This window comes from Glycine max, chromosome 4 (assembly GCF_000004515.6).
Source record: "Glycine max cultivar Williams 82 chromosome 4, Glycine_max_v4.0, whole genome shotgun sequence".
Taxonomy (NCBI): Eukaryota; Viridiplantae; Streptophyta; class Magnoliopsida; order Fabales; family Fabaceae; genus Glycine; species Glycine max.
Genome location: NC_016091.4, coordinates 48,337,492 through 48,353,788, shown reverse-complemented (window position 1 = coordinate 48,353,788; position 16,297 = coordinate 48,337,492). Strand labels below are relative to the sequence as shown.

General features: G+C 36.3%; 2 protein-coding genes across 5 annotated transcripts; both read right to left on the bottom strand.

Annotated features, from left to right (window-relative positions):
* Positions 1-22: 22 nt before the first annotated feature.
* On the bottom strand, positions 23-7,826 carry LOC100793207 (protein stum). 3 transcript variants are annotated; one of them, XM_006578791.4, is made up of 11 exons: positions 7,567-7,826; positions 6,707-6,814; positions 4,740-4,925; positions 4,540-4,651; positions 4,426-4,459; positions 4,203-4,243; positions 4,017-4,051; positions 3,779-3,931; positions 1,163-3,648; positions 581-670; positions 23-435 (listed from the first exon to the last, which is right to left on the bottom strand). In XM_006578791.4, exons 2-11 carry the CDS (start codon positions 6,775-6,777, stop codon positions 368-370), a joined length of 3,276 nt encoding a protein of 1,091 aa, XP_006578854.1. In that variant the 5' UTR covers positions 6,778-6,814; positions 7,567-7,826; the 3' UTR covers positions 23-367. The 3 variants fall into 3 exon arrangements, with proteins under 3 accessions (XP_006578854.1, XP_006578855.1, XP_014630400.1); XM_006578792.4 differs by having other exon boundaries at positions 581-652; positions 7,567-7,823; XM_014774914.3 differs by lacking the exon at positions 7,567-7,826 and having other exon boundaries at positions 4,740-4,960.
* A 2,295-nt stretch (positions 7,827-10,121) lies between these two features.
* Positions 10,122-14,638, bottom strand: LOC100819305 (uncharacterized). 2 transcript variants are annotated; one of them, XM_003523250.5, is made up of 8 exons: positions 14,150-14,638; positions 13,317-13,464; positions 13,060-13,210; positions 11,910-12,035; positions 11,728-11,808; positions 11,309-11,501; positions 10,961-11,231; positions 10,122-10,663 (listed from the first exon to the last, which is right to left on the bottom strand). In XM_003523250.5, exons 1-8 carry the CDS (start codon positions 14,348-14,350, stop codon positions 10,392-10,394), a joined length of 1,443 nt encoding a protein of 480 aa, XP_003523298.1. In that variant the 5' UTR covers positions 14,351-14,638; the 3' UTR covers positions 10,122-10,391. The 2 variants fall into 2 exon arrangements, with proteins under 2 accessions (XP_003523298.1, XP_006578853.1); XM_006578790.4 differs by having other exon boundaries at positions 10,122-10,660; positions 14,150-14,637.
* Between the last annotated feature and the right edge of the window lie 1,659 nt (positions 14,639-16,297).

Sequence of the window (16,297 nt, the reverse complement as noted above, 5' to 3'; positions counted from 1 at the left end):
GAGAGAGAGAACTATAATTCAGTTATCTACAATGATTAATATTTCGAAGTAACAGCAACATACGATGAAATGAACGTTGGGGACAATATTACAACAAATAATCCAGCTATAGGAAAATTTCCTAGGGAAAAGCCAGATGATATGAATTATAATTTTCGGGTAATGTATTGTAATAGCGCGACACAATTTAATGAATTTACAGCATTCCACCAAAGACCCCACTTTGCCATATAATTTATATCATCAACGCACTGAAATTATTTCTGATTTAGCTTTAGTTGATGCAATAGGGAGAACACTCCATATTAAACCTGACAAAAACCACGTCAGGGGATGATGGCAAAATTAATGGTAGGTTCCCATAGCACTAATGAAACTTTGACTCGGAGGGCTTGCTTCCCCTAAAAGCTGAAAGAGAAAAGAATGACCTTGACGCTGTAACATGGACATGCAAAACAAAACAGGAAGGAATTAATAAGGATCACCATTGGTGAAAAAGGAAAATGTGCGCGATTCCATGGCATAAAGGAGCACTAAAATCACATAGACAAGTCTTAGGGTCATGGAGTAAATGACTGACCTCTTGTGGTTGAACCAGCACCTAAATCACGCCCGTCTTGCATCTTGTAAGAACCCTTGCCATCATCTCTGCCTGCAGCATGGCAAAAATCTATAGATGATGAGAATATTATTGACATTAGGAATTAGAAAGAAAAAAACAGCTTACTAACTCTCAACCAGTCAAGAGTAACATAAACAACAGCATGTAGAAACAAGCATTAAAATAATCATAGCATTATCTTTTCGAGTTGACTTACGGTCCCTGTTAAGCTCCTCGTTCCTAAGGGTGCTATAGTTCATTTTCATAAGCTTAACCAAGATGTGCCCCATATAACTGAACCAGAGACTTCAAGATAATATTAAGCACCAACTAAGTAGGGTATCGCTAATTAACTATGTTGCAACCAGGAATGCAGCCAAGAGTTTCACCAGAGTACAGATATGGATGAGCACAAGGAAAGCATTTAATGTTTTGAGCTTCTCTAGAATATGTTAAGAGAAGAAATAAAAGAGAAAGGTGAACAACATTGATGGATACCAAACTTTATTGCAATGCCATCAGATTCGAATCAGAACAAAGCAAAGGGGGAAAATGTACTACCTAAATTTCTTTCATATCCTTCATGTACTGAATTTTTTGGTTGTCCATAGCTTTTCACATTGAGTGCGGCCTTTCTCAGTAGATTGTCAGCATTCCTTTTATTAGAATTTTTAAATTCCTCAGCATCATCCTCTCCTTCAGAAAAAACAGACGGGCTAGACCAGCCAGTGGAACCTGCATCGCCCTTGCTCTTCCGAGCAAATTTCAAGAGTCTTTTAAAACCTTTGGGTGCATCTTTTTGGTATATCATGGCAGGAGGATTCTCAGCATTTCCCCACTCACATGTGTCAGGTTCACTACTTTCTTCTTGCAGCATCTGTGACAGAGAATGACGAACACGAGGACTAGCTGATCCCACTGGGGCAGCATTGGCTAGAGATACAGACTGAAATGTGTCATCCTCACACGGCTTGGGCATTTCCAGATCCTCTTCTGTCTCCACCCAGGCAGAAGGTGATATGGTTGATTCTTCATTCCTTATATTTAAGGAAGACTCTTCTGTGTATGTTAAGACCTCACCATCTGTAGGATTTTGGTCTAAGTTTTCTGTCTCACTGCATTGCAGTTGGTTATGTATCTGTGGGTCTGGTTCTGTAGCAGCATTCTGATGAATAGGTGTCACTGTGTCCCCATCTGAATGCTGACTGACCAAGTCAGAAGCATTGACAACCAACTCACTTTCTTGATCTTCAATAAGATCTGCACTCTCTCTCTGAGATTTGTCCATCTTAGGAGGACCTTTTTTCTTGTTAAGATCAGCAGTTCCATGCCCCATTCGAGAACCCTTGCGTAGAAATGGTTTCGATTCCAATGGCACCACACTGCTTTTCTTGGTTCCCTTGTTACCAATGTTAGTCTTTGAAGGAACAGAGGCTTCTTCAGAAGCTTTCGTCACTTTTGCTTTGATTGCCTTGTTCTTGTTCGGGACAGCTGGCTGCCGCTTCTCATCCATGCTTTTGAGGCTCCTGGCATTATTGGTCTGAGTTTCTTTCTCATTTCTGTTCCAGGGCATAGATTTTTCCCTTTGGGAGGTTGGTTGGGGAACAGATGTTGTTGACACTGGCTTACGACGTGTTGGGGTGGTGTTAGCTGATGAAATTCCACCACGCACTTTGGCAGGGGATGTCCCAGCTGCCCTTGGTGAAGGTGTTGCTGACCAAGACTTACGTGTAGCAGGCATGGGTGATGTTCTAGATGATATTTTTTTCGTAGTTAAAGGTTTAGAGGTTTCCTTTGTGGAATTTGCAGGTGGAGTTGATTTTCTAAGAGAATTTTGGGGCATCCTTGGAGAACTTTTTTTACTTGCACTCACACTTTTGGGCATTTCAACTTTCCTCTTATCGAGTAGTTGCTGCATTTGTTGAAATTGTGCTTCTTTTTCTACTTGTTTTCCAGCCTTTGCTCCTCGAAGTTTTGCATCACGTTTTTCCTTATAATTATCATAAGACCCTCCTCTCTGCTCAAATGAAATATTCTGGTTTCTGCTGGGCTTGGACTTCCCAAATAAAACAGGTTTGCTTTCGACCATTTTTTTAAGAATTTGGTTGAACTCTTCTTGCTTTCGTTGATTCCACTCTGCTGATGCTGCTAACTTTTTGTTAGTTTCCCCTTTCACTGTTGGGTTGGTTTCATCTGGATTATCTGCAGCAAAAGAACCTATATTTTCCTGTCTTTCTGGTTTTACGTCGGGATCAGTGTTATCATTATTATTGTGACTTTCGGTAATAAAATCAGACACCACTCCTACTTCTGAATTTGTAGGAGCCTCAGCATGTACCACATCATTAGAAGTCACTGGAACAGGATCTTCAGGAACATGTTCTGCCTGGTCTTGAACAGAGGTTTCCCCCATACCGGCACTCCATCTTCTCAATACAGATTTATTTGTACTAACAGAAACATCTACTAATGACTTCCTCTTCTGAACATCTGTAGTTTGATCCCGCTGTTTGCTTTCAAAAAGACTGATGGCATCTTGTACAGTTATCCTCTTGACATCAATTTCTGACTTTTTATTGGGCAGTTCAAATACTTCCCCTTCAAAGTCATTTTCAGCAGCATCTCTAAACGATATTGGCCTCTCTCTGCCAGGAAAATAATTGAGGCTCTTGATAGTTAATGCAGCGGCTCTGCGGGGTCCAGCTTTTCCTATTTGAACCCTTCGCATTGGGGATGCTGACCTTCTGGGTGTTGCAGATCTTACTAGAGAACGACTTCTCTCGGCAGATCTTTGATCCTCATCACTAGATTTAGAAGATTCCTCACTTTCTGTTGAACTGTGTCTCTCAACTTGGGCCGCTTTTGCTGGTGAAACACCATACTTAACTGGTGTATCTGAAGGTAATGGTTTTGCAATCTGCAGGGTTTTGACGGCCTTGTTTGCATCATCTTTGGTCACATCACATGAGTGCAAGGTTGTTTCTTTGCTCAGGGGACCAACATCCTGGCTCTTTTGGGTAAGTTCTATAAACTTGCATAAAGAATGCCTGAGAACATAACCAACGTGCTTAGCAGCTTAGCAATGTTTAAAAAAAAATATACAAGTGCAATCCAAAACTTGCAAGTATACATTCTTAGGGGCAATGAACATATTATATAAATCAGTCTGAAACTTACTCTATATTAGTGGCATCAAAATGTTGAGAAAATTTTCCTAAATAACTCAGATCTTCAGGGGAGCATGTAGCACCAGTGGCCTTGTTAAAAGTTTCAACTAACTTCTCGCTCAAAGCTGTTAGTCTTAGATCCATTGCTCGTAACAATTCATTCCTGGCAGCATATTTTCAGAAAGCTTAATAGTGGGTGCAGCCTATCTATATCTGCTAAATGTAATGTAACAGTCACAAGAACATACTTTGAAGCATCGGATGACACAATGTTAACTTCAGGCTGTTCATATGCAATAAATTGTTAGTGGAAACACAATGGAAAATCAAGTAAAAACGGGACAATTAAATAAGTTGTTTTTTTATAATAGACTAATAGTGTGAATGAATTTGCAAAATAAACCCACTCTAAAGCATTGGAGAAAAGGAATTACTTTGGAGGTTGGTGCTTCACCATGAGAGCTATAAGTACCATCTGTCAAAATTGGGAAATACAATTAAAATCAACAGAAACTACAGAGAACAATGATAAAGTTATTTATGGCAAATAAAACATTATCATATAAAATATATCAGAAACCTGACACCTAGTCCCATTGGTTGGTGGTAACAAACAAGAATCAAGAACCAAACTACATAGAATTTAGTGAAAATTACCTTTTTCCCCACTTTCAAGATGATCCTGATTGCCCTAATTTCAGAAGACAAACATTAATCAGAAACTTAAAACATCCAATTCCAGTATTGATTTAATAAAAGACAGTGTATCACCTTCCCATACAAAGAAACATGAAATTTCTTTGAATCCTCCAACTGAGACATCTCATCCAGGATACTGCTGATGGCATGTATCAAATCCGGTGAACTAACAAAATGAAGGAACCTAAGAGGCAAAATAATATTACAGCTAGTAAGATTTTCCTACAAGTAAACGCAAAGGAAAAACAAATAAAACACTCTTTGATAGAAACCTTTGAACAGTTGCTTTGGAAAACCATTCAGCACCATGCAGATTTTCTGGTAATTTAAGATCAAAGTTTGTATCAAATCCTTCAGCATACAAATCATTTATTGCAGGTAAATGAGGCAACAAATGTTCCAAATGTCCAGCTGCCACTTTATCAGATTGTTTCCCCTTACAGACAAATGCCTCATACCTATCCCACCACCACAGAGAGAAATATGTAAATATCTGGCAAAAAACAAAATGTATAACATTCGCATAAGGAGCAGATTAAGCATAAACTACTCAATGCACAATCAGGAAGAACTCCCTAGCAAAGGGAACCATAATAACTCTTCTAATAAATTACATACATACAATGGTGAGTCTGTGATATATTAGAAGAATAATCCTGCTTCTAAGTTGTAAGGACATGTTGCGTCAGACAACAACTACACTAGTATTAAGAAAAAATCAGACTTCATAACCTTTCTCCAGGAAAAAAAATGCATTAGAAAATTAAGAAAAAAACAGTACAAAAAGATGCAGGATAACTAATGATATAATCTACTCCCTCTTTTCCTAATTATAAGACTCTTTTCAGTTTTCTGTCCCTTTGTATAAGACTCTTACCAAGTTATCTTTTGCATTGATTATTTTTTGACCCAAATACCCTTTATTACAATAAATGCTATATATTTAAAAGATAAATACATTATCTCTCTTATAAGGATTGGATAAAAAGGCTAGCACACATCGATTAATTAAGTGTGAAAACAATTAAGTGGAACGAGAGAGATTATGAGTCCCAACAAACTCAAGGGTTATTTTGACAAAATAATATAGATTGTTGATAAATTTAATGCTATTAACTATATTAACCAACTTTTTTAAAGGATGTGAATTAGTTAAAAGAATCTTATATTTAGACACAGAGGGAGTATTATTGATTTGAAAGTGAAAATTATTCACGGTTTTTTTACAGGTCTCCTTTAACCTCAATTTTTTTTTACAGGTCTCCTTTAACCTCAATGAAAATTGATAGAATCCTTTTGAATGATGCGGTTGGAGCTAGAGGTGGAACCAAATAACAACGACAACAAAGTTTTATCCCACTAGATGTGGTCAACTACATGGATCACACAACACAACATAGTTAAAAACCAAAGTTTAAGAAATATTATTAAGTCTAAGATCTCCTTTGATGATTTCCTCCGACGTCTTTTTCGGTCTCCCTCTTCTCCTTTTCCTGGGCTAAAAGATATGCAATCTACTCTTATAACTAGCGCCTCTTGTGGCCTTCTTTGTAAATGCTCAAACCACCTTAACCAATTTTTTGTCATCTTTTCCTCAATGGGTGCTACACCAATCGTCTCTCATATAATGGCATTCCATATTCTCTTTTATTGTATAATCACACATCCATCTTAACATTCTCATTTCTACTACTCCCATTTTTCTCACATGTTGTCCCTTTAAAGCCCATCATTGACTACCATATAGTATAGTTGGGATATTTCATTTCATTTTATGATTAGGTTTCGATTTGGAATTCTGCCACAGAATATATTCCATTTTGAAATTCTTGAAAGGACATCATAAACATCATCTTTTACGATTAGAGGAAAATCATGCCCTTTGTTCCTTCATTTCTGCTTTCTACTATTAAACAATAGAAATACACATATGGACTACTATTTCCTCAAAAATATGAAAATTTTCGAAGTCTTTAATTCAGCAATGTCACATTTTGCAATTAAAGTCAAATACTGAGAACGGTTGTTTTCTCTGGATATAAGAGTAAAACTATTACAAAGAAGAGAAGGGGAAAAGAACATCTAAAAGAGAGGAAAAGAACATCTAAAAGGAGGATAAGACATCCTTAAACAACTTCAAAATCAAAATATAATACTAAAATAAGTTCCCACGAGATTGCTACAAAATGAAAAAAGCATGTGAAGCCCCATTCTAACTCCACGAAGCATTAAAGCTAACCTGTTTTGGTTAGGAAAAATCTGAATTGAAACATAATCCAAAGTTGCTGTAGCATCTACCGCGTCCTCCATTTCCAAAATTTTAGATGCAAAACAAAGGAACGTGAACCTGAAAGGAAATTAGCAAGTAGACAAAATACATGATCAATTCCATTCTGAATTTATTCAATACTCTGACCATTAAACAAATGAAACCAGAGTTAGAGAACTAATAAACAGCCACCATAACCAAGCAACTAAATCACACTTCACTATCTTAAAATATAAAATTTTAAACCATCTTTAACAGTAACACAGAGAAATCAAGCTACAATTAAATTAAATATAATATAGAACAAAGGTCGATAAAGACACAATGTAAATAAAAACTGCTTAAAAAACTTGTGAAACGTTTTCTTTTCAAATATGACAGTCTGATTATCAGCAAACTCTTGTACTTCACATAATTACCGCGAACAAAAAAACAAAAACAAAACACTAAACCCAGAAAATTCTCATTTCTGAAAAACGAAAAAAAAAAAAAAGAATATCAGCGCAAGGAAACAAAAAAAGAAAAAAAGGCTCCGAAACACAATAAAACAACGCGCAGTAACAATCAGAAAGCGATATCCAGATCAAGAGAGAAAACGAAACAGCTAGATATGCGTGCGTTGAAGTCAGATCTAGCACGACACCTACAATCTCTAAAAAAAAAACAAAAACAAAAAGATAAGATAAATCGCAGAAAGTGTAAATTGCAGCGAAGCGGTTAAGCGAGAAAATCTTGGATTCTTCAAAAATGACCAAAGCGAGGGAGCGAAATACCAATGGCAACAGAACAATAAGATGATGGAGCAAGAGAAAGGTGTTTGAAACTCTCACCTCTCACCTCTCACGTCGGCTCTTCTAACTAGCACCGTTTGAGATCTGAAAACGAGTTTTGCTGTCTATAATATCAGAGACAGAGAGATGAAGAGAAAGAGATTTTCGAAACTGAGAGAGAGCGAGCGAGTGAGTGAGGCGAATTTGAATCTGCCAGATGAGCAATGAGGGATGAGCCAGGAATGTAAGAACAAAGACTAAGTGATGTGTGTTGTGGTCCGCCAAGTTAACTACACTACTCCATGCTCTCAAATATGCTTTCTTCTTCCCGCGCGTGCTCTCACGCTCTATACCTCTCTTCTTCTCTCCATTTTTTCTTTTCCTCCTTTCAAAAAAATAAAATAAATGAATAGCATAAATCAACTGATATAAAATTATTTTAACTTAATTAATTTGAACTGTGTTATACAAATATTTAAAAAATAATAATGACTCTATTTGAGTTAAACAAGATTAATTCTCATACTTATTAGGATTAATCTAACAGAGACTTGGATAGATTCATTTTAAATTCGATCATTATTGTAGTTACTAAAAAAAAAAGGAACTCCAATAAAATATCTTTACTTTTATTTTTCTATTTAATTATGTTTGTGGGGTTTATCGGGGTTGGGTGTATTATGTTTGCATTGATGGATGAGAATGAGATGGGATGAATACATTAGTGTTAGTAATAATTTAATTTGCAACGGGTAGGTGGACAAATGAAGAGTGAGAAAGAGATTGGGGTTGAGAAATGAGAATAAGCCTAAACGACAATTCTCACCGCAACCGCGTCTAATTTGAAATTTGTATCTACTCCCATAAGATAACTTGTCCATTGTCGGTAATTTACGTGTGTGCTGTGCATCATGCATGCCCCTCAAATCCAACAAAATAAATGTCTCTATAATATACCAGTAGACCTCATTTTTGGTACAAATCCCTCTAATTTCTTTTTATTTAAGAAACGGATATATAGGGACAACATATACATATCCGTTATTTATCTTGTCCCTCTCTCGTCTTCTCCTCGTCACTCGTCAGATAAAGTACGAAGTAGACATATAGCGAAAGGTTTTCCCATATTTATTTATCTAGAATAACCACCTAATCTACTCTTTAAAAAAAATCACTTGAAAATATGGTATAATCATTTAATATTACAAGTGTAAAATATTTTAGCTTTTTTATTATTTTTTATATTTTTAATACATGTTTAATTTCTAAAAATTAAATGAGTATTAATTTAGTCTTTGAGAAAAGTATTGATCACCTAAATTGGTTGTTGAAAATATGAATTGAAATGATAAGGAATTAAAAAAAGTATCAACTTAATTGGGTCAAGTAATTGTATTCTACTTTTATACAAATTAAGAGAAGTTTGTGTTGGGGTGAAAAAAAGTATCAATTAAAAATTTGTTAAACCTTAGGGGTGTGAATGTAATTTGACCATTATTTGTTTATGCTGAATTTGGTTACTTTATTGTACGGTGGGTCATTATTATAAGCATTTTGAAAGTTTAAACTATTATTAAGTTCTCCACCAAAAAAAAAACACTATTAGTAAGTTACTTGTATTTTATACAATTTTGAAATGATTCACTTTCATATTTTTATTCTATTAAATATGCTCGAACTTTCGTTTAAATGAGATGAGAACAAAGTAAGAGATTAAATTAAGAAATCACCTAACTTTTGTTTGTGTCCATGTCGCACATGTAACACAAAATTTGATTATATCAGTCAGTCTAGGATCCGCTTAGATGATTAAACGACTGCATGAAGCGCAGCAGGGACCAGATCCAAGATCTGAATCATTAATCATATCAACTTTTTCTTCACCGAGAGAGAGAAAAATGAACCGATTCTTATAAAAAAATTAAAAAAAAGGTATACTGATTATCTTTAGCGAAAGAAAACAAAACTATACCGAATTGAATTAAGATACAACTTTAAAAATGAAATTGAAATACTGTACATAAATACCCATGAACAGATTATAACCCTGACAAGTAATTTTACGGATATAATTGTACTTTTAATCGTGTGCTTAACAAATGATATAAATTTAGATAACCCTGAATTTTTTGATGTAAAATTCGAATCGTAACAATTGTAAGTAATATATACCTTACTTCGTATGTCACTTCCTATCAAATGTCCTTCGCATGAAACCGGCCCACGACCAAGGTGGATTCCATTTCATCCCTAACCGACCGTTCAGTGAAAGTGGAAGGCAAAGTCTTGTGTGTCAGCTTTTCCAAGAACTAGATGGTAGCTAGCAGAAAAGAAACTATAGGAAAATGTAGGATAGAATAGAACACACACAAAAAAAAAAAAAAAAAAGTGAATTTGATTGGAGTACCAGAAACTTGAGAAGGAAAGGTTGGCAAATCGTAAAGCTACCACTCTACTGATTATTGATTGCTTTTGGACCTTTACCTCTTATTTGGCATCGCGGCCCTTACAATCCATGTGATGTGTGCAAAGGAATTATGAATCAATCCACTATGCCACGAGGGGCAAAAGGAGAAAAAGAAAGAGAACAGATTTGGCATAATTCACATGCTACATTCCATCGAAGCCGCTCCATTAATGTAAAATATAGATTACAGCAGAAGCAACATCCGGTGAGTTACCGACATATTTTCATACAACTCTTACAACTACAGAACAAACTCGCCTAAGGCGTAAATGACAAGGAAAAAAAATTGAATGATTCAAAGTCACTTATAGTTACATCCCCCAAAAGTTCTCAATAGCAGATCAGAATAATCAATGTACCCACTATGAAAATCCAATAAGAATAACACAGGGCAACAGTAAATTCAATACTACATTCATCAGTTAGACCAGACATGAACTAGCCCAAGCCTGTTGCCTGTATAGATTTCATTGCGCTCTTCATCATAGAAGAGAGCAGTAATGTCTTCCAAAGCTTCTGCAACTGTGCTCCTCATCTTGGAGCCATGTTTTCTCTTCTTTGAATTACAACAATAGCTACGAGAAGGTTTGTCACTGCAACTGCAATTGTTATCCACTGGAAAGCTGTTGCTTGCTCTTATTTTGGCCAGACACTTGCCAGTTAAGATGTTGCTGACGTTGATGGAACCTGCTGCATAAAAGAAACAAAGCCCATCAGTAATGCACCTTTAGTTGCTCCTTTGCAAAATATATATAATGATCACAGACACCACATTGAAAACTATATTTAATACGATTAGCTATCATGTTTTACATTTTAACGTATTAAGTCAAAATGTGAAACATTTAGCTAAATTAACTCTTTGGTCTGGTGCTCAAGCTACAACTATAAAAAAATATATCTCCCTTTGTACCTTCCATCACAAGGCAAATTACAAAGGGAAAATTACGAAGAGTGCAGACAGGAAAAAAAAAATACAGAAAGTACCATTTCCTTCAGACAATGAATCATCAGAATCAGCTTTACAGTAGGATATGATAAGATCCTGGTCACTGGTTATATATATATTGTTGGTGTTGCAGTCAGGATGCCACAAGAGGTGATCCTCAAAAGAAGTTACCAGCTCTCCACGGAAGTTCCACACAGCCACAGTTCGATTTCGAAATGTCAGGAACAATTGGTTCTCATATAGAAAAATAAATGCAGATGGTGTCATAAATTCACTTCTGCAAACTTCTGTGTGTTCAAAAGTCCGAACCTAAAATTAATTACAAGTCAGATGACTGGATGTAGAATCATGTATACACAATGCACGTAAAGGAGAAAATTACTTACATCAAGAATCTGGAGATTCTCATTTTCTTGCTTTACGAGTAGCTTTTCATTGAACTGTTCAATAAAATCTACCTTCTTATTCCGATAAAGGAGATGGCTGAATGACTTCAAAACAGTACCATCTTCTATTGAAAGGATTTTAAGCGGAACATGGCTACTTGCTTTAGCATAAATCAACAACATGATTCCCGGGCTAAAATAAAATCATCAAACAAGAGCAAAGGAGTCTGTATAGAAACCAGGATCGCCCAAAGAAACTATAAAATGTAGAAAAAACTAATATATTCTTAAAAATTTAATAGTTAATGTGATATAATTTCAGAAAGTTGTGCATGACCAATTGACCATAGAACATCACATCTATGGATGGAAGTGTTTTCTAAAAGTAAAAATAATACAAGCACGGTAAGAAAAATTACCTGATCTTAATCTCTTGGACATTTTTATCAGAAATAGAGTACAGCATTGTATAGTTTTTTAGGTCAAATACCTTGTATATGCTACAGGATTAAAAAGAAAGACAAGTATCACCATCAAGAAGCCTTGACATATTACATAATTATATCCCCATGCAAAAATATCAGAACAGTAAAACACATACCTGTCTTGAGCAGAGTATGTTAATACCTTCCCATTTACATCATCAAACTCTACAAAACCTGGCCACTTCAGAGACTCAGATTCAAAAAGAGCAAAGCCAGCATCTGGTGTACCCCTCCTTATATATCTGACAATGACACAAAATCTTAGCATAGAACACAATTCAAACCTGGGCATCCAACTGCTTTTCTTTTAGTTATTGTGCAACTTGAGCAATTTTGTTTTCTCTATCCTTCTCTTTTGAGAGTGAGGAGCAGGGCTCAAATAACATGTTATTGTGCATAGCAGGGCAGAGTGGCCCCTGAACACTGAAGCAGAGCAGTTTAATGTAGTGGCTATAGCCACAGACCAAATAGCAGGCTGAATAGCAGCTGCAGTGAACAGGATAATGGCTTTGTGTTGGTTCCAAAAAGTCCCTCTGAACAGAGAGATTAGGACTTTTGGGGGGGCTACTTTTGGGATTTCAATTTCCAAAAACAAAATCTACAATAGTGGTGAAAATGATAAAGACGACTTGGATTTAGAAGATCCTGATTTACGATTCCTATCTAGAAAAGAAAGGAGAGAAGAAAAAAAGCGGGCATAAGAAGAAGAGAATGAAGAAGGAAAATGGGTTTCAGCCTGCAGGATTGGGGGGGAGGAAAACAGTAGGTTGCCGGAAAACAGAGAGGATTGCTGGGAAACAAAGTGGGTCACTGGAAACAGAGGCTACATCACACGGACAGGAGACTAGGAGGGACAAATAACTTGTCGAGGGTATTTCCCCCTTTGAAGGCTCGTGCACAACTAAAATCCCCAAAATACCCCCCATTCCAGTCATGAAATAAGGGCATTTTAGGGATTTCTTTCAACTTTTGGAGTTGTTCCCACTCCACCACCGCAATTGCACCCACTATTCCACTCCAGGATAGGCGGATAGCAGCTACAATGCCACACCAGTAAACCAAGACGCTACATTCTTATTGTAGCGACTAGGGGGCACTCCGGCACTATAGCACTATTTGCCGCTATTGACAACCTATACATTATATAAACTATATAAAAGATTTCAGAATAGCAGCTATCCCACTATAGCATTTTTGTGGCCCACTGCTATCCCGGATTACTGGGAGTAACAGTAAATGTTACAAAAAACAAAGAACAATACATACTCGATCCTTGTGCTTCTGCATTTCAAAGAACTGTAACTGTCTGAAGCATATACAGAAACTGTGATAAGTGAGTCGTTATTTTTGTTATAAAACAGACTTCTTATAACTTCATCAGCACTGACGTTCAAAAAGCATATCCGTTGATTGTTCTCTGCATCAAACAGTTGAAACACATCAGTGACGTCACATATACAATATGTCCATTTTAGTCACAAATGGAATTAAAAAAGCATACAATTAGCAGATACTAATACTACCTCGGCTAAATGCCGCACAAACACCTGATTGTGCAAGAGCAAAAACAATATCGCGTGCTGCTACAATCTCAATAATCTTTGATCTTTTTCTCAGAAATTGCAACACCATAGATGAAGGACCTTTTGGATCATGTGTATCATATTCTTCCTGTAAACAGAACCATCAGACATATACAAGTGCAGGGAAATGGGCATACGTACGTACAGTAAAGTACACATCTCACTATCATAAAAGAGGAACAGAAGACTCTTCAACATCAATGATTTAAAATAGAATAAGCAATGCAGGATTGTTATACCACTAGAAACAAAAGTTTAAAATGTAATATACCCCACACAAGCATAGGGGGATTGATACAAACAAAAACGCCACACCACTTTTCTATCCCAGTTATCCCATGTTGTATCGGACTGGAATATTGAAAACACAATCAGGCGGCAGGGTCAGTGGTCTAGTCCTTACCACCTGTTAAATCACCAAATACAAATAGAGTACACAACAAAAGAGTTACTGAAACCAAACACAAACTTTATGTCAACTACAGTCGACAGAGTCATTCTGTATCAAAGAAACAATGCTTCAGTCCATCAATAATCTGCAGGCCCTGAACTATCACAAATTACCAACAAAAAACAAGATTCTGCTAATTTGTTTAAAAACTTTAGCTTCGAAGTTAGGGTAAAGGTATCACAGAACACAAACACACGACTTCCAAGTCCGATCCAACCAGAAATTTTTTACAGCCCTAACCAAATATTCCATTCACAGTCGGAGGATTCGAATACAAACTTTTTTAAAAGTGAATTAAAAAAAAGGGTTAAGAGAATGGGACCTGCAAGCGAATATTCCGGAATCTCTCCTGAGCATCGCTCATGGTGAAAGCGCGATCACGCTTGGAGCTGATTTCGCGTCTCTGGAGTTTCTTGACGCTGTTGACGAAGCCATCGTTCGCACGCGGTCTCTTCTTTGCGGCAACGATTCTGCGGCCGCAGCAAGGTCGAGGACTCACCGTAATTCTCCTGCCACCTTCCATTTTTCTCAGAGGAGATGCTGCTGCATCTGCCACCTCAGCTCAATCTAACCCTAAATCTTCGCTCCCCGGAAGAGGAACCAAAAAAATTAGGGTTTCGTGAATCGGTGGGGAGAAACGATGGAAAAGGAGTGTGTGAGTGTGTGTGACAGTGAAGAAGAAGAAGAGAAATGGAGTCGATCCCGTTTCAAAAATCCGAATTTGGATTCTCTCTCTTTGTCTCTCGAGTCTCACTGCTTTGCGAGCGCTTATAAATATGTAAATTAAAATAAAGAGAAATTGAATATCTTACCAGGTCTTGGTGTTTTTTCTTTTTATTTTAATCAAGTCATCATCGCTTTCTTCTTTATGTGTTTATTATTTTGATTTATTTTTTATTTTTGTTGATTGCATTGGTGAATGATGGGATTTTATATAATTGAATCTAGACATTTTATGATACGGAAGGATTTGTGTTTTTTCGCAAAATGACACTGGTCGGGATTTTCTTTAGAGAAGACAACACAGAAGTCAGTTGAATAAGAAGATGGTGAAAGTTAATAGAACGAAAAGAATAACTTTTTTAGGACAAGGTCCATCAAAATAAGCCAAGTCCACTTATGCGAGATTTTCTTTTTGCACAAAAGATGGTTGCATGGTACACAAGGGAAGAGATCGATTGTTGCTTAAGGTATTCTTGGATAGTCGAGTTTTTAGGAATTGTGTAACCCCTGATAGAATTCATTTGTGATTAAAGTCCTGTGAAAGATTGTTGGTTTGAATACAATGAAGGATAGACTGAAAAATGATGGCACTTAGAAGGCTTTTAATATCATGCATGTGGATTGTAGTTTTTATGTGATAGAGTTTGATAAAGCAAAGGGCAAAAAAATGGTGATACATAAAAGCCCATGGATGATATTTGATCATTACTTAACAATCACAAACTAGAGTCTATATTTCGTCTGTCCTATAGTGAAGGTTGACTATACCATGGTGTGAATCAAATTCCATAGTCTAAATCTGGTGTAGAATGATGAAATTTTTTACTAGTCGTGGTATTAGCAACGAGGAAGTTGATAAAGGTAGAAATGAGGAGATCTAGTAGGGTTTGTATTGAAATAAACTTGACACATTTAGTTGCGAGCAAAGTGTATCTAAGTAGGCATTGGTATAAGGTTGAAAGTGAAGGAATGCACATCAATTGCATTAGTTGTGACTATTATGATGGCGTGACTCACAAATGTGTGGTGAAGGCAATGACAACTTCGGTAGATGTCCACCATCAACATGAAAAGACAACACAAAATCATAATGAGACAGTAAAGTAGGCAACAACACTTACCAAACAAATTAATGATATATCCATAATTAATGCATGTGCCAATAATAAGAAGGGAGATTTGCATAGCTACACATAAAAAAAAAACCTTCATTAATTGGCAAAGGATGGAATTAAAAGTATGAGAGAAAGCTCAAATTATAAATTGTTTCAATGGGATTGATTATGCCAATAATTAGGATATAAGTGATTCGATAGTTAAACGAAACAAACCAATCATTAATTCAGGGGTAAAACAATTCGATCAAGAGCCCACAACTACACCATGTAAACCAATGGTGTGGGCTAAGCAAAAAATAAAAAATAAAATAGTTTAATTCTACAAAGTTGAAGGACATGGTACTCACACATCAGGGCTCACATTTATTCACACATATATTAGTATTGTGGAGGTTGCTCGTGAGCGTGAAAAGGGTTACATGACTCTCTAAACTATTTCATACAATGATGTACCTAATACAAATTACTTACATCTTACGTCAAAAGTTAATACCCCATCTCAAATATTTTGAAATGATGAATGGTGAACATGTAGAAGGTAACCATTTTCTTTTACTAATAAATCACCACCACCAATTTTATAATCTGAGGATGAGATGGTCAATGCCTTGCAAAAAATGGTGGAAGAG